This window comes from Apostichopus japonicus, chromosome 14 (assembly GCF_037975245.1).
Source record: "Apostichopus japonicus isolate 1M-3 chromosome 14, ASM3797524v1, whole genome shotgun sequence".
NCBI lineage: Eukaryota > Metazoa > Echinodermata > Holothuroidea > Aspidochirotida > Stichopodidae > Apostichopus > Apostichopus japonicus.
The window spans coordinates 22,122,136-22,141,454 of record NC_092574.1 but is presented as its reverse complement, the minus strand read 5'-3'; the positions used below and the strand labels follow the sequence as shown (position 1 = coordinate 22,141,454).

Here is a 19,319-nt window from a genome sequence, read left to right as displayed (position 1 = left end):
ACTAGCACTGCAATATCCAATGTGCAAATTGGGAAACAAGGAACAAGTTTTCTTTTGAGACAAAATGAGGTGGAATCATGCTAGTTGCTAATGTAGGAATCTTCCGAATTAGAGTTTATTTCTTGTTAATATCTTAACAAATTTTTTCCATTCGAAATAGCTTTGAGTTTGACCCACAGAAATTCGCACGAACATTGAATGCAAGCTTGAGTGATCAGCCTGCTAACCCTGGCTATATATATAGCAAAACAAAACTTGGCGGAGGCATAGGCTTAAAAGAGGTTAGATATAGTGGCCACAATTGCACATTATGGCATGTGCGTGATAGATAATTTGATATCGATTGTTCCTCGGATATGAGGGAGTGGGTGGGTGGGGGTTGGGGTAGTGTGAAATGTCGGGGGGCGGGTGCAGTTATCTTCCCCTCGATCAACCTGCCATGACTCTTTTCAATAGTTTATTTTTTCGATTCATGGTGAGCATCTGGTACAGAGGTATACAGTGCTCACCATGTAAATTATTTCAACCCACCAGAATCCAAATATTTCACCTGTTCATGCATATTAATTGCTGCTGCTGTGTAGAGATCTTCCATAGATTTGATAGAAATTTATGTTCTTGGATTCCAACGATCGTTTTCCATTGGGTGGCACAGTATTGACGAACGGGATTGCTTTCACACCTCTCCTTACCCCCTCCACCCCCCCCCCACCTCGGTCAAGGATTAATGAGAAATTGGTCAGACAGTGGAACACGTACATTCTGTTCCATTACGTAGCGATCCTGGACGCAGGATTTAGAGTTTTCAGTTCATATTTGAACGGCGCACTTTTGGGCAGGTCAGGGGGAGGGCCGGGAGGTTAGGCACATCACCATGTGCCTCTGGATCCGTCGCCTCTGAAGTGTCCAGCCATTAATATATGGCACAAAATGGTTCGATTAAAATCTTTTTATGCTTTAGCGGGCTCGGAGAGTGATGAATTTTAATTAATGTGGTACCCTCAGTGGTGTAACCAGGCCTTTTCGGCCTCTCGGGGGTGAGGGCCGGGGTTCGGTGACAGATACTGCAGTGAAGAATAAAATAACCACCTGCCTGAAGATGGCCACTGCATGGGTGGCCGTAGGCGGGCCCCGAAATATGCTATTAGGCTTTGTGATATTAAACGTGCAGTCAGTAATACTGCCACACGTACGGCATATATAGGGACCATGTGCTTATTCGTTTGATATCAAAATGAGTTCTTTCTCTAATCTGCCAATCGGGCCCATTAAAACTTATTATTATGCTTCATATGGTCCAATGTAGCCTACTGCTTAAGGCCCCTTGGCCCCATCAAATATGGACCCGGCCGGCCTTCACTTGGAAGTCAGTCCCTTAAAAATTAAATTGATTTAATTGATAGTAAATATCTAGCAGCATCGTTATTATGTGTTACTCAAACTGGTTATATCTATTAGCTTCCATTACATAAATAAATAAATGTGAATTCAAACTCCTGTCCTCAACACAGAAAGCCTGAGAGTGCCATATGCTGGCATCTTGCCCGCACAGCCCCGGGACGTGTATTACTCCTGCACCCGTTAGCTGCATCCGTAATACCACTGTTTGATTATGGTACATATCCACACCTGCTATGAAGGTTAGCTGGCATCTGGATCTACCAAATGTCAATCTCCTTCGTGGGGGTCCTTTTCCATTGTTTCACCAGGAGCATATGTTGCTCCTTGCTAATAAAACTACTGGTGGTATGACCATAGTAGAACTGGGTACGCCACCTGTGAAAATATTTCCATATTGCATGGCATAGCCTTTCTATGACTATTGACATATTTGTTCAATATTTCAGACCCACCGTGTATGTTCAGTCTGTGAGGTTTATTTTAGCATGTATCGATTAGGTCTGTTGATTAATTGATGTTGAAACTGCCGTCGGCATTGGTCCCGTGATACCAGAAAGTTAGTGCTTACTAAGAGCAGGGTTCACTTCCGTAAGATCGGTAGTAGCGCTATTGGAGTCTCAAGTAACAAATAGTTGCGAAGGAGGATGTCAAAATGGTCGTTAGGTTACAACGGGTGAGTTAGAAGTTGGAGAATCGAAGTAAAAGGTTAAAGTTGACTTTAGCTTTGAAAGAACTTAGTTTGACAAGTCTAGGAATAGGATACTTTATGTTAAATTGACGATGTCCCTAGCGTTATGACTTTGTAATGATCGTAACTCACATGAAACAGCACGTGAATGAGTTTCGCGAATCCAAATAAACATTTTTATCATGATTTGTTTATAATGCTGCTAATAAATAAAAAGCCGATGACTTTAGTCTTTTTACTAAGTTAGGTATAGAATTAAGCTAATTTAAGCCTGAATCTAATCTATTTAACGTAAGGCCAGGCTGGAGAGATTAGACTGCTGACAGTAAGTTAACACTACCAGTAGGCCTATGTGAGGGGATGTTGGGGGGGGGGAGGGGAGGAGTTAAACGTGAGGGGAAATGAAATGAACGCGAATTCGTGTGTTTTATTACTGTAGACATGACTACTCCAATGTGACATAGCGTTACAACTTTTCGTTCTTCCTTTGTGTCATATGTCTCCTAATTTTTAAGAAAGATGTGAACAGCAGTGCTTTCTCTCTTAGCAATGGTCACATTGCAGAAAAGTGAAAGATGTTGGGATAAGCAACAGATGTTCTGTACACACTTTGAATTGTCTGTTCTATAATGTGTAGGCCTTCAACATGCTAAGTTGTACATTGCAAGTGCAGGTTACATAATATCACGTAACAGATAGTACATATAATACAGATAATGGCACATACGCAAATACAATACAACACAACATAACTGCATGTATAAAGAGAATTCCTAGCCCACAACATCAATTCTGTATGCCTTTACTAAATCTGCAATAGTTAGGTCTACAATAGACTATAACTATTGCAATATTTACCTTGAGTTGCCACCCTCCCTCTTCAAGTGATCTTCTGAAAGAGACTGGCAGTTATGGATAGAGGGTCTCATGACATAGGAACAAAATAAGGCTGTTGCATTTTAGACATTTGAGGTGTACTATAGCTTTAAGTAAACAAGCAAGTATACTTATTTTAAGCTCCATTGGTGTACAAGTTATTGCCCATGTCAGGGACTTCATTAAAATATACACATTAAGTAGGTCAACAGCCAAGGCAGGCCCAAACATGGAATCCTTTAAATTTCCCTCCTCCTAAGGTTTTGATCTGATCTAAAATTTCAAGTTTGGTTTTTCCTTGCTTAGAAAATGGTCATGTTCTTGGAAGTGGGAAATGAGGCAAAGGTTGTGTCTCTTCAAAGTGAGGCTACACCAGTTTTTGACATTTTTCTCCTATTTACTGTCGAAGCTACTGCAGACATGCTTCAATATTTTGAATGAGGACAGTGTTTTGATAAGCAGCATAAGTCAATTAAGCTACAACATTGTTCAAATTATCTAGTTTCCCGTGTTTCCGAATGCTTTTATTTCCAAGTGTACATGAGTGTATTTTAGAATGAACCTGGACAGGGTAGAATGCATGTACAAATTTTGAAAAAGATCGGACACTTGAAAATTGGACAGCAAGCTACATCAGTATCTACATCTGTTCAGTATCTACATCCTCCAAATACTGTATGCATCTCCACAAGTCCATCATGTTGTTAAGTTCAAAACCATCTGGTTTGCAGAATTGCTCAGATATAATGATGTTTCCTTTTATTCTTGATTCCTTTGCAGTACAACCAGGATCTAATTGATGAATTCAGGAAAACTTTCTTTGATAAATATCCAACAGGTTTGATGATTTTGTAATTTACTTTCCAGTCTGATCTTGTACGTATGTTATTGTAAATAACGACTAGAAACAATACCCTTTTGTGACAGTTTACATTGTTTAAGTCGGTATATACTAAAAGGTAATAGGCAGTATCAAATTTTTATCACAATAAGGTACTTTTTCCCCCAAAAAATTCATAATCAGCAGAATAATTTAAAGACAAATATTTTCAGAGAGAAAATAGTTTTAAAGTTAACTTTGAAATTTAGGTTTAAACTTTGTTTGAACAACAATTGGCTCAAGGGAAGGAGACTATTGGTTTATCATACATGTGTGATAGCTTGCAACATTCTTGGTAGGTTTGTGAGTCAAAATGGATTAGTTTGTTGTAAACAATTGTTTGAAGCTCACAGTGACCTTGAAGGTGGTTTGTTGAATGGAAGAAACACTTTTGATGTACATAAATAATTCCTCCTTTCTATTCGACCAAAATCATTTGATAGTTTCAGAAGCTTCCTTTTTTATCTCCAGTCTTTTCTTTCCTCTTCCAGCCTCTGACAATATACATCGTGTTGAATGTTCTTGTTTTCTGGTTTGTGCCACTGTTTTCTTCACTTGATTTCCATCTTGTTGGTATTGTCAGTGTTACATTTTAGAAGTATTCCTTAGTGTTTGTGATTTTAATGTTTAGGTCATGAAGATTTTGATCCAAGGGATATTCAAAGAGTGAAGAAATATGACAAATACCTCTACAATGTCCTCATCATCAGTAAGTCCAACGTAGATGTGGCCGTCGAGAAACTTGAGAAGATCCTAAAATGGAGGAAGGAGTTTGAAATTAATGGTGAGTCCTCGAGATGCCAACTGGTGTTACTTGAAATATCTATCTTAAGGTGCAATTGGGCTTCAGAAGCGAAGAATTCTTCAGAAGCAGAAGTTTCTTCACGTGCAGTACAGTTTGGCATAATTAGTCAGATTGTCACGAAAGGGTCGACGAAAATTGTCCGTCGGAAGGTGCAACTGTCTTACAAAAGTGAAAAAGATAGGTCTGTTAGAATTGAAGTAGCATGACTAACAAAACTGTGACACATTCCAACACTGAATCATCACAATAGTACTACAGGATCTAAAAAAATTCTTAATCAGAAAAACACAGTAAAAAGTTTGAATTTGTTAAAGGAGAAAAAAAAATATAGTAAATAAAGAAAGGGGTAAATATCAACGATGCAGTACATTAATAATAAAAAAATCTGTAATTCATACAGTTGCATGTAAATTAAGTCTATGTGTGATTCTAACTTTACATATTTGTTTTGGAAAAGAGCCAAGAGTGTTCCCTCTAATGGAATTTTTATTGTTAGTTTCATAAGTTGTTAACAACTTTCTGGCAAGCTGTCATTGTTCTTTACAATTTTGCCGTTATAGATCTTACGTGGGACTCTTTCAGTGATGAATTCAAGACTGTTGGACCTCTATACTGCAGAGGAAGGGATAAACAAAACTGTAGAATATGTGAGTAGACAAAATTTAATTGTACATGTGCCACTTACGGTAGACTATATCTAGAGTCCTGAAAAAGTTGTCATTGCTTGTCATCGTGATGTCAATTTACTGGTTGTTATTTTCTATTTTTCTTTGACGTGAAGCACTGTACAGTTTGAGAGTGTTTGTCCTACTTCTGCATAATCCAAAACTATATCAGTAAACATACTTTAGGACCATCTTTCTCAACCGGGGGTCCTCACACCACTTTGAAGGTCCGAGATAAGTTTTTGTTGGGGGCCTGGGAGCTCATAGGGACTGTGGGAAAAATTGGTGTTAAGAAAACTTGAACAGGTCCGTCAACATTTGACTGACTTGCATACGCTGTCAAAGACTGATGGAGCTACCCTGAGAATGCCATCTTGGGTAAAGAAAAGATAAATAAATTGTCCTGACCTTTGCCACATCCATCACCCTAGGTGTCTGGGGAACATCTATACTTTAGAATATATGATGGTTCTCAGGAGTCTCTGTTTAATAGTCAAAACGCTTGTTTTTCCTCTCTTTTTTATCTATGGTTGTCTTGTTTATTTGTTATCTTTGCCAGTGTGGTTCAGAGTCAAGCATAGCAAGAAGGGTGATCCGGAGTTAACTCGACAAGCAAAGAAGTTTATTGCCTTCTGGTTAGAGAAACTACAATGGGAGGACTTTGATAATCCCGTGGTCATTGTACAAGATATGACTGGAGCTGGTGTCTCTAATATGGTAAGGAAAACAGCTTGTGAACGGGACGGGTAGAGGAGGCATGTCATTACATAGAAACACAGCTTCCAATCTATGTGACCCTTATCGTTGTTATCGTTACACTTTGAGTGAGTACCGGGCAAAAGTACCATTGAAGCAAAGCAGATAAGTTGATTACAAAGGTAACTTATACAGCAGAATATAACTATGTGCACTTTCTTCAATTACACTGTTTGGTCTAGGAACCCAAAAATTGTCACAGTTTTCCTTCTAATGTTGACATGAGAAATGGGACATGAAACTTGGGAAGTTATAGATACTTTAATAAATGGTTTAAGTTGCTAATTGGTTCAGTACATGCCATACTGTTACACTTTCAGTTACCAAAGCATGTATCATAAAAACGAAGAAAAAAAAATTAAGAAGACAAATAATATTTCATTCAGGCATCAATAGTTTGTTTCTTGAAAATGTTTTTCTATGGGAACAAAGGTTGGAAGAGTTGGACACAGTTGGTCCACTAATTTCAGTAAGTCTGTGAAAAGAGAAAACCTGTGTAATTTCAGATGATTATTTGTCAAACTGAAACACATTTGCAAGATGCTTGACAGAAATCTATATAGAAATCTTTATTTTTACAGAGGTAAAAATGGGATAAAAATTTCTTTAAATGATTCCATATTTAAAATTATTCATCATGCTAACTGTAATATGATATTAAGCAACAACATCCTTGGATAACTTTTCAAACCAGGAAATCCCTCTAAAAGCAACATTGCTTCATCAGTTTGTTTGTTTTGTGGAAATAAACGATGTTTCCTCTTTTCTCTGTAGGATCTTGACGTGATTAGGTTTCTGATCGGAGCTTTGGAGTTATACTTTCCTGCTCTTTGTGGTGAGTATATCATATTGTTATATTAAAACATAAATTCCTATTTTATATTTCAAAATTCACAAAATTGTCATATGTACTGCACAGTTGTTGTCTAATAATACATTTCAGATCTTCCAAATGTTAGAAGATTTTTAAGTGAAAACCTCTTTCAAAACATTTTCTACAATGTAAAATGGGAAGAAAATAACCCATTAAAGTTAGTTCGTTAATCTGTGTAGGATTGTTTAATATTTAAACTGAAATTTGACATGCAAATAATGTAGTTAATAAGTGGATAAGAGAGTGTCTAAACAGGCGTCTTAACTATCACAACCTGGACTTGTTTTTGCAGATTTACATTTTATGATGAATTTAAACATATTTTGAAAGTAAATGATTATGAAATGGTTTTAGTAGGATTGAGTAGGCAAAGGGAAGAATGTTGGTTCTCCACGGATTCTGCTTTCTTCTACAGTTTGAAGTTAGCATCTGCTAAACATTTTTCTCTATCTCTCCTTTAACAGAGATGCTGTATATATATGAGATGCCTTGGATTCTCAATGGTAGGTTCATTCTTTGATATCTCATGGGAGATTAGACGTACATATATGAAGAAGGCATAATATTAATACAAATAGACCCACCCACTGCACAGGTCTTCTTGACACAATAATTTGTTGTTATAATTTTAAAAAGAGGTAATTATTAATGGAAGACCTTCTTCATTGAGTAAATCTGATATTACAAAAGTATCGAGAAATCATAAATGGATCCCGATAATATTGCAGGAGGAAAAACAATAAATAAATCAAAATGTGAGATGCCTTAATGATCTATGCTCTCATAGAGATTGCAATGCATCCTTGCATTTTGATCAGCTCCAAGAATCACTGTGGGTTACTCATGAAACTTTATTAACTTTGATAATGAGTAACTGAAAGTAGTTGTACCTTTAATGTCCCAGTGGATAGTTGTTGGGCTACAGGATATTCAATAAATTTGCGATATTTATCGAGAGGTAGTAATATCTTTCTCTCCATGTGAATTAGAGTTGCAACAAGACCCAGATTCAGGGTGTTAACAACCTCGTTGCTAGTTGTGTTTTCTTCATATTTCTGCCCAAAAACACAAAACAAACACAAATAGCATTTTGATTGTAACTACAGCAGCAAAGTAGGGAATAGTTTTAGGCTGTGCAATTTGTATAAATTGCCTTCCTGTGATGTTTCATCAAAAGTTGTCTGCATAACAACCACCAGATTGGATTTAGTTTTATTCTTCTTCTTCTGTAAAACATCATTTTGGACATGGTCTAAACAATTACAAATTGTAATGTACGACACAGTCATCAATTAAACTGTGGCAAGTCCTAGAAGAATACATTTCCCTACGATTTCCACCTTTGCGAGGAGCGTTGTGGTCATATTTAAGGCAATGAACTTGCGATCTAAGTCCTGGCTAGGTTATTATATTGCGTCATTGGGCAAGGCATGTAATCTCCATTGCTTCTCTTCTCCCTAGATTTATGAATGGGCATCTACAAGGTACTTGTAAATATTGTTGAGTGTATCGGTCTGTGGGGGCGCCCAATAGGAAGTCCCTTGGGGAACACATGTGGCGCACTGTAGTGCCCGTGGGGCAACTGTGTGAATTGTTAACACTTGGGTGTGTGGGTGTGACAAATGACCAAATGACCAGCCCTGGGTTAAATTGTGTATAGTTGTGTGAGACAGCCTTGGTCTTAATACATCACTGTAAACCTTCCATCTTTCAAGTTTCTATTCTAAAAACTCCCAAGTTCCTCATAGCTCCTCCCCTTTGTTCTCCCCTTCTCCCCCTCCCTTTGTTCTCCCCTTCTCCCCCTCCCTTTGTTCTCCTCTTCTTCCCCTCTTTGCTCTCCCCGGTTCTCCCCCTCTTCCTTCAGCCCAGTCTACATTTAATTATGTTAATCTAGTGAGCAGTGCATTTGTTTCTTGTGGGTGATGTCGATAGTGAGCTTGGTTTTATCATCCTCAATATCTTTGAGACTTTCAACTTTCATTCTTTACTTTCCCATAGCTATTTGGAAAATCATTGAGAGGTTACTGTCAGAAGAATCGAAGGCCCATTTGAAGTTTCTCAAGGCCAAGGATGTCATGAGCTGTTTCGAAGCAGATCAACTTCCACCACACATGGGTGGAACAGTAAGTTCTTTATTTCTATGCACCTGTTAATCAGCTTCATATGCAACTGTTTGAATTTTGAAGAAAATGTCAACAACAAAAATGTTGTAACTATTCAGTCTGCTTTGGACATGATCTGTATCATATATGAAAATATGTCTGAAGTACGAAAGTCTTGAGCAGAAAGTACTCATCAACTGCAATAAATAATTAAATTTTTGAAAAATTTACTGGATAGATTATGATCAAACTGTTGGAAATTGACGACCTACATGCAAACGCTGCTTCAAGTCAGAATAAAAATGTCTGTTTTGTCAATAAGTCACAAAAACAGCTAAAAGACAAGGCCTTTAACATTAGTGAATGCGTTAAATAAACAAATCACACAGGAAGTGAGCTATTGTCCGTTCATATCAATCCTTCAAAAGCACTTGTTTTGTTGATGGCTCATTATTAATACATTGTGTTAGGTAGGATGAATCGTGTCCAAGAGTTTTTTTTGTATTGTCTCTAGTTGCATTCGAGATGAAATTACAGAGAACAGCAAAAAACTAGTTTCAACTTTCAATTTCTGTTTGCGGATCACAGAGGAGAGATTTTTGGTGTGTAACACACACATGGTGATTATCATACACTGTGACAGCAAGTACTGTTAAAAAATTGTGTCTTTTGTTTTTGTCAACAAGATATTTTGGGATACTTTACTATCAAATGGTAAGTTTCATGTGTTTGTGGGGGAGAGGGGGGGGGGGATGTTTGAAGACTGTTTGTGTGTGTAGGGAAAGACTATTATCTTGTACTGTACACTTCAAGTTTTTATTGTTACCTGCGTGTGGGGAAAGGCAAAGAACCCTTATGGTGACAGTTTCATGTTGAGTGGATCGTTAATTTGGTTAAAAGCCACATCGTTCATTGTTCAAGTTTCACGTTAGGTGGGTCGTTCGTTCAGTTAAAGCCAAGTAGCTTGGACACTGCATTTCATTAGCTGGATGCATTCTTTATACTGGGAAAACCAAATGACTCGTAGCTAAATTTCGCTTTAAGTTTAAGTCCAAGTGATTCATGGCTTTACTCTTTCAGTTGGATTGTGTCATGAAGGTGGGAAGAGATGAGTTTCGGGTGGGTTTGTCAATTTGGTTTAAAGCTAAATGACTCATTACTCACACTTCACACAATGGATTGTGTTCTGTAGGTGGAGAAACCAAGATGAAGCATAGCTAATACCACTTCACAAACAACTGGTAATATTTGAAATGTCAAAATATCAACTTGCTTTTGCACCTGGACAGTTTGGAAGATTGTTTCAGATAAGAAATAACCAGATAAGAAATAACAATTTTTTTTTATTGTTCCTTCTTTCCTCTTGCTTGTTAACCTGGTTTCCCTAGATCAATAATCCCTGCAGGAATAGTACACTATGAACTTGGATGACCTCTGATGCTTATTCAATGCCATTTTTCTCAAATCTAGCATCCGAGCGCTCCAAATTTTTCATCTTACACTTTGTTACTTTTTTTATGGTATATCTCCGAAGGATACATATGAATGGTCCTACCCACCACCGGAGCAGTTCAGAGACCTAGAGGATGACCCAGAAGAAGAGGAAGAGGAGGAGGAGGATGAAGATGAGTCAGAGGATACCAAGATGCACAGCATCTTAGAAGCCGATAGAAGTGCGGACGAAATATCACCAGATGCACGGAACAGACCGGGCACATCTGGAAAATCGATGCCACCGATGCCAAGCAAAGAAGGCGGTGATACCTTGAAATCCACCGAAAATATACCCCTGAATGAAGATCCTGATGTGGCCGTTAAGAAGGTCAGTATAATATACTATGAAATATTCTATTGATCATGTGACATGTGGGTTTGTTCCCAAAATGATTTGAACTAATTGTCACAGAAAGTTATCTTTTTCTGGGACTCTGAACATTGATCCATGTTCGTCAATATTTCATGGATAGTGATCAATGTTTGTTAATTATGAATAGTTACATCGCCTGGCACTATGAACATTAATATTATCATTTACCATGAACAGCAATATTGTCTGTAACCATGAACAGTGATATTGCCTGTCATTGTTAACAGCACAATTGCCTCTCACTGTGAATAGGAATATTACTTGTCACCATGAACAGTAAAGTTCCTTGTCACTTTGAATATTACTATTGTGCCTGTCTCGATGAACAGTAATATTGCCTGTCACAGCAAACAGTAATATCGCCTGTCAGCATGAACAGTAGTAATGCCTGTCACATTGAACAGTAGTATTACCTGTCACCATGAACAGTAATATTCCCTGTCACCATGAACAGTAATATTCCCTGTCACTATCCCAGTTAATACATCACTAAGAACAATAAAAATATTTCCTGCTTCTGACTATAATAATCTTAGAAAAAAGGTTCTGTAAACAGAATGTGTTTCTTTCCCTGTGAGTGATGTCTGTTCCTGTTATCCGTAACAGGAACCTTGAATGTCAGGAACAGTCACTGTGTCTGCCATTTTGAACAGCAGTAACTGAAAACATCATTGTAAATACTTACAGCAATTGTCATTATGAACATTTCCGCCATCATGATTAGTGACTGTGTCTGTCTTTATGAAAGGTGTGTCTGCGACTATGTAACTCTTGGATGGCCAGTTGTGCAAATAATGTAGGTTATACAATAGATTTGCCACAACTGAATTGGAAATCACATCTTTGCCCTTCCCGTAGGTCCATTTTGCTGATGACTCAGAGAGAAACAAAGAAGAGGTTGGTGAGTCTCAGAGAAGCAAAGAAAAGGCCAATGAATCTCTGGAGAACAAAGAAAATGCAGCTCCTAGCCAATCATCAGTGAAAGCCAAGTCTAAGGTAAGGTGCCAGTTAGCTGCCATTTAAAGCCAAGAGTAGAGATGGCATGTAAGACCCACTGTGAGGTTAAATTAGTAACCCATAGAAACATCAGTTAAAGCCAAGTCTAAAGTAAGGTGCCACTGAGCCGCCATATAAAGCCAAGAGTAGAGATGCCATGTAAGGCCCACTGTGAGGTTAAATTAGTAACCCATAGAAACTTCAGTTAAAGACCAGTGTAAGGCAAGGTGCCACTGAGCCGCCATTTAAAGCCAAGAGTAGAGATGCCATGTAAGGCCCAATGTGAGGTTAAATTAGTACCCCATAGAAACTTCAGTTAAAGACCAGTGTAAGGCAAGGTGCCACTGAGCCGCCATTTAAAGCCAAGAGTAGAGATGGCATGTAAGGCCCAATGTGAGGTAAATAAGTACCCCATAGAAACATCAGTTAAAGACCAGTGTAAGGTAATGTACTACCTTTTACATGTATGCCAACCTGAGACAACAGTATGGTAACTTGCAGCCTGCCACAGATGCCATTTTGTTAGGCCAGTGACACAGGATCTTCCATGAGGACTGAACCATGACCCCTACCTCACCCCTCAGAAATCAATTCTCAGAAGGCATGAAAGATAACTTGGACTTGATATTAAAAACAAAAATGACTTAATTTGACCTATAAACTCCTTAAAATGCCACTGAAGACCACGTAACATAACTCACTGCCACCTTTAAAAATGGCATATATATAAGACAAAGGTGAAGGGTAGGACATTGTGCTTAAGCCCTCAGATTAGGTGATGCATATTCAATTTATCTCTGTGTGAAAAATGGATAGTATTCATATGCTGATTAACACTCTCTTATCTGTCTTATGGGGACACACCTACCTCGTTATTCCCTGAATGTTGGTGTGGAAAGGGAAGGCTTGATATTAGCTGGTGTTCCTGCATGATAATTACATGAATAGGGCTTTAATTGAACTCACAAAGTTGTTAAATGCTCCTAAAATGGGCTGCTTATTCAGCATCTCGTGGCAGATACAAGCAAATTTCAAATCTTGTGAATGGTGTCGTTGCCGTTGTCAACGTTATCATCACAGTTGTTGTGGTATTATAATTGTTATAATTTTGCATTTTTGATGGTTTTTCTTCTTGTTCTTTTTTAGAAGAAAGCTACAATTGCCAAAAAGAAAAAGATGAAGGAAGTACATGTAGGACCTTTAATATCAACCAGGTTTGTTTTTTTGGCCAAATTTTTATACTTTAATTGAAATAGAATCTCAAAGTTCTATATAAACTGCACAGCTGTAGTGGGAAAAAAACATGCACAGTGATATGTCATTATGTTCAAATTTTACAACAGATTTTTATTTTTTAACCTTTCCAGGATGAACTTACAACTTTTTTTGACACATGATTTCATTCCTTAGACCAGGGGAGAGCCTCATCTTCAAGCCAACAGGAAATAAGAACAACCCCAAGGAACTGAAGTCAACGTTTACTGTCTCAAATATGACAGACAGCAAAGTAGCATACAAGGTATGTCTTTATCATATTCATGCTTCTATATTAGGTCCAAAATATAATTTTGGATAAGTTAAAAATTGTTTATAGTATGTAAACGATACCTCACTGGCCAAATTTCAACGTAGAAACAGAATGATGAGTTAATTGTTTTTTAATTTAGTCTCACTTACTGCCCAGACAGGAATAGGAGGATGACTGAGGTTACAAACTTATCAAAAGCATTTACTCTGTGTTTGCTGAGTCACTCGATATGCCTAGTATCCATTACAGTTTCAGTTTTATTTCTTTTTTATGACATCTTCATATTTGTATGTATTCTTTTGTGATACAAAGTTTTCAATAACATTGCCATTAAATCCAGCATGTCTAATTATGTTTAGTATGCTGTGGTTGAGTGATTTGGTGATTGACAATTGATATGTAATTGACGTTATATTTTACTCAAAGAAAAATTCATCATTACGTAATAGGCAGAACGTTAACTATATCAAAACATCAGCATTTCCCCAATGGCATCAATCTTGCTCAAGAAGTGAAAAGTCAGAAATATATATATTTTTTATTCTGTCAGTGTTCATCAGGTAGCATAAAAGGGAGGAAGGTCAATTTATTTTTGTTTGTTATTGATATATATTGATAGTTTCTTGTAAGTCTAACCAGCACTGACCTATCATTTTCCAGGTCAAGACTACCTCTCCTGATAAATACAGGGTGAGGCCGAGTTCTGGTCACATTAACCCGGAAGCTTCAGTAGTCATCGAAATCATCTACCTGGGAGGTAAGTCAAACGGAATTGAAGAAACAACAACAATCACGGTTTCATTTTTAGTTTTCATGAGTCATCCTTAAAGGCTGACATAACCTGTTGATGATCTGTTTCAAATGAGGACGTACTCCATGTTTTAAAAACCTTTGTGAGAAGAAAAAAAAAAAAACTCTCAAAGTAGGTGAAGTGGTATCTTACAATATGTGTACTTTTTTTGTTGGCCTGTCAGGAATTTGAAAAAATAAGGTTTTTTCTCACGTATATTGCTCCAGTATAAGGGATCTATATGAAAGACACCCAGTGTGGTGACTTTGAGGGTTGTTGGGTAGTATTTGAGGAACATTTCAGATGAACAAAACCATTCCTTTAACCAAAAAACAAACCAAAAAACAAGCAGATTACTTGATCGTTAATAGTAAGATCAACCGGTCATACATCCGATATTTATTAGTCTTGTTTGAAAACTAGAGTTGTTGTTTGGAAAATCTTGAAAGTCTATTTTCTTGATTAATAGAGGTCAGCTTTACACTAATTTATTATGTTATATCTTACCCATAAATACAGAAATATGTACCAAATCTGTTATTACTGTTGTAAAGTGCCAAAAAAAAAAAAGAAGTTAAATAGAACTATACTGACAGATGAGTGCCATTGGTTTCTGGCCACCCTTTACACACAACTGTAAGGGTAAGTGTCAAATTGGCACGTGGAACTTTTTGCTTACTGCTTTGTAGAAATACTCTGTCCATGTACAGAGGTTATTAAATGTGTGAACGGTTCTTAAATTTGCATTTTACTCTCTTTTGTATTCATTACTTTAGGAGAGAGTGAACAGGTGGTCCGAGATAAATTCTTAGTTTTATCGACCGAGTTGGGTGATGAGATTGTAAGATCTACTGCCCAACTCATGGAATTTTGGAGAACTGTCTCAAAGTCAACAGTTGTGGAGCACAGGTAAGAGATAGTAAGAAATTGACGACATTAGTGAAGTTTTATTAACTTTTCAAAGTCCGTCAAATTTCCTAGAATCGCAAAGATGAAACTGGCTTTTCATACATGTCATACTTTATTTCTCTGTAATTTTACTTCAGTTTACACAAGTCCCTTAGTCTTTTGAGAGCCTATTGAATCGCTCATGGATAATTAATTAATTGAATTTGCATAAGGTTTTATCTGCACAGTTACAGTATTTATTCTATTGTTATGCAGTGAAGTTAATGCAAGTGTTGGAGTTTGTGAACTTTGTTCGTTGTGCTGCCTAAAGAATGATAACGTAAATGGTTTGATCCTCTGTCACATATTATGCCCCCTTACCCCCTCCTCCCTTGCTCCACCCCTCCTCAGTTACCTACCTAACAATCTATATCCCTAACAAAAAAACTGTAAGTGATAGTTCATCCAGGCTTGTCACTGAATTAATAGATTCAGCACACACTCTTACACTATTTGCTCTGTCAAGCATTTTGCTGATGTCCTTTGTCAGCTTCTCGTTTGTGATTTGCTTTTTTTAAAGTACAGATAATTTGATTTGTTTGAAATGGAAGAACATGCCCCTTGCCATCGACAGTGACTGTTCATATGATCTGTGATTTTCTTTTCTCTATTTCGATTACTTTCCTAAGGCTAAAGTGCATGTGTGAGACGCCTCCAGAAGCCCTAGTTACGAACCACGACATCCTTAAAGAACTTCACATACTCACCAAAAAGGTAACCGCTTTTTCTCTCTTCTGCTTCTACCGAATGTGAACGTAATTGATAAAAACTAGGTCGGGTGAACATTAAATAACTGGGTGAGGTGACAGATGCTGTCTCCAGAACTCGTGGTAGACATTTTAAATATCTTGCAGCTCTTTATTATCACATCGCTGACAAAGCATTGCTGTACATTAGTTTTACATTTTATCTGATGAATTTTAATGCGTAGTTTGTCAGCAGGATCCTATAAATAGATGATTTTGGATCGATTCTTTTAAAAAACATCGAGATCAGATCAAAGGATGTTATGAAAGCAATTTGAGACTACAGCCATTCCAATTGTTTTTTTATTTACTATTTATGAGACTGTTCCACTTTCATCTGCAGGTCTCAAAGTTTGAGGAAGATCGGCAGAGAAGTACGAGCAAGACAGGGACATCACTTAAGTTGATAGTCGTTCTGCAGTTTATTCTTATATGCATAATGCTGTACGCGATGCTCACCTCACAGCCTGCAGAAATCTTGCAGGATAGCTGTTATAAAGCTAGTTCACAACTACCTAAGGTTACATTATAGTTAAATATCAGTATTTAGCGATCATCGATAAAGCAGAAGACAGGCGAAAGAGACAGAAACTGTATGCAATTATTAAGGGATGGTTACTCTGAAAAAATATCAGATTTTTGAAGGCATTCAGAAAATGCTATCAAAAAGAGGGTCAGAGAAACTGTTATTTTATGCCTTTGTAATTCACCAACCTAAATGGGTGCTTTTATACTTTGTACAATTGGTGAATGTTTTCTTTATATATGGTGGAAAAAAAAATTCATTAATATGCTATAAAAAATTAGGAAAATAATATTATGATCCAATTTATAAATTGCATGTTGCATCCAAATTGATGAGTTAAAAGAAGACTATTTATAGGTTTTCTTTAAAGTGACATTAAGGTGAAGGATATTAAAGAGTGAAAGGTTTGTATCATAGCTTTCTTTGAAAAATCTTTTTCAGTCAGGCTTTAAATGTAGGGAATGTGTTTGCAGTTTAGGCTTATTGATTGTTTACAAATTACAACATTGTAATTAAAACAATTAACCCAACGAGACTAGAACTTTGTTGAAGTAATTTCTTGGATCATCACAATTCCAAAGTAAGTTTACAAAACCTTGTTTGATCAAAATACAACACTGGTATATAAGTAACATCTCTTTCCAAACTCACTCTCTTACATTGATTTATACAATGGAAAGGAGATGTTCTGTCATGCACTGATGTGCAGTAACAGGCCAGCCACAGAAACATATATATCTGTAGTACACATGACATGCATGGCTGAATTAATCTTCTACATTGTTGTAGAAATAAACTCCAAATAAGCTAGAACTTTAAGTGGTGTTGTGGGCTGTTGTGACTGCTAGAAGCCCTTCAGCTTCCCATTGCCCCCCCCCCACCTGCCCACCTGCTTATACATATGTTACCAGGTAGCACTGCAAATGCATTCTGGACCATTTGTCATTATTAAACCTCACAAAACCAGCTTGTATTGTTTGCTGTATTCCATTTGACACAAGGAGCACCCCGATACCTAAGGAAAACAAATCAATCCATACCCTGTATATTATGCTTTCATCTTGAAATTTCATACAATGTCAAGGTCAAAGTAAACCTACTCCCCAAAGGGCCTCACCAGCGAACACTGGCTGTATGTCCTTTTGTACAGTAGCATAGATGGACGTGACAGTGTTCGGCAAGTCGTATCCTTCTGTTGCGTAACCACAACAAAAGTGTTCCTAGCTACAAGATCCACCAACTCCTTGGTAGGGCTTCACTTTATCCAACATTTTGGAATTAAGAATGTCACCGAAGGTTTAAGTGACACAGTGTTTACAGCATGTTCCAATAATGTGACAGTAGTATGTAATATTTAAAATCAAAGGGAGTAAAAAGATGGACCTGCCCAATATTGTGAGGAATCTTGTTGTGAATGTACCCTTACCTACTTCCAACATTGGTTGGCTTTGAATTTATTGTAACATTGCAGATCAATAAACCATGAACAATTAATTAATAATTAATTCTGTGAAGTAATTAGTAGACTACATATGTTGTACAGTTCATTCAAGATATATGAATGTTTATTACATAAAGACTGAGAAAATTTTAACATGATAGGTAAGGCTGATCTTGTTTTAACCATACATCTAACTCATGATAATACCAAACTATAGAAAACTAAACAAAAGTGCCTAAATTGTAATTTTTAGCCCATTCAGCTATCTATATTAATACACTGTATGTATTTTTTATATATAACTGTATTATTAAATTCATGACTGAAATCTAAATGTATTAAAAAAAGTAAATTGTATATTTTTGCTAAATGTTTATATATTGAATATTCAGCAGTTTTTTAGATTAAGTAACTAGTAGTATGTTATGTTTTATATTCAGTTAAGCTCATTTATTGAAATGTGAAATCCACCTGCAACCCCCTACCCCAGATATATAGCTAGTCATATCAAAACTCTAGACGCAGACGCAGACATCGATGGTATCTTTGATTTTATATTAATAACTGCCAAGCCTGGATTGCGGTAAGGTTCGGTGATGTCCATCGGGCGTACGCACAGGGGATCATTTCACTCTGACAAGATTGCAACTGCTGTTTGCCAGTTAAAAACTCCTAGTATTTTAGTGTTGGTTTAGTCTGTTTGCTATATTGTTTTTTCAAGTTTTAATATCTGTTTTTATATCTGTTTTATTATTCTCAATGTCAATCCCACAGTAATCTTTCATATATATTGGGAATTTATAATCTGGTTTGAATAATTCTTAATTTTATATCTAGACTGCACGTTGGTGTTATTGGGAGATTTTTAATCTGGTTTGACTAATTGTTAATTTTACATCTAGGCTGCACGCTGCACGCTAATTTATGTTTTTTCACCAACAAGAGGAATGTAATAGAATTTGCTGAAAAAAGGGAAACACACATTTGTACTGTGGGTCTGATTGTTGTGTTCCTGCGCCTGTTCTCAATGGACACCTGTCATATAATCCTGAACAGTCCACTTGTAAACACTTACAAACTGAAGAGAACAATGAATGGATCTACCTTCAATGTGATAACTCACCACACAGTGCATGTCTTCTCAAATGCAGTATGTTTAGCACAACAAGTGGTGAAAATCAGACCAAGGTTGTATGATTGCCGTATCATCTAGTGAACCAAGTATCCTTAATCTGGAGAGAAGTTTGCTTCGGGAGGGGGTGGAGGGGGGGGGGGGAGTGAGACTAGAGAGAAGAATAACCCATATTTACCTCTAGGATCCTTCATTTAAAGAAGTGATTAATGGCACACTACCTCAGATTATCCCTTCTACCTTTCTTCATTTCCAACTTAATTCATGTAAACACACACACACACACACACACACACAC

The 19,319-nt window shown here is 37.0% G+C and overlaps 1 protein-coding gene across 1 annotated transcript; it reads left to right on the top strand.

Moving 5' to 3' along the window:
- Window positions 1–1,844: 1,844 nt before the first annotated feature.
- Window positions 1,845–18,872, top strand: LOC139979365 (motile sperm domain-containing protein 2-like). The gene is made up of 16 exons (XM_071990082.1): window positions 1,845–2,074; window positions 3,746–3,803; window positions 4,477–4,629; window positions 5,211–5,297; window positions 5,875–6,032; window positions 6,846–6,906; window positions 7,410–7,448; window positions 8,944–9,068; window positions 10,582–10,869; window positions 11,773–11,910; window positions 13,057–13,124; window positions 13,321–13,429; window positions 14,099–14,195; window positions 15,005–15,137; window positions 15,806–15,890; window positions 16,266–18,872. The coding sequence occupies exons 1-16, from the start codon at window positions 2,054–2,056 to the stop codon at window positions 16,452–16,454; spliced, it is 1,809 nt and encodes a 602-aa protein (XP_071846183.1). The 5' UTR covers window positions 1,845–2,053; the 3' UTR covers window positions 16,455–18,872.
- The last annotated feature ends 447 nt before the right edge of the window (window positions 18,873–19,319 follow it).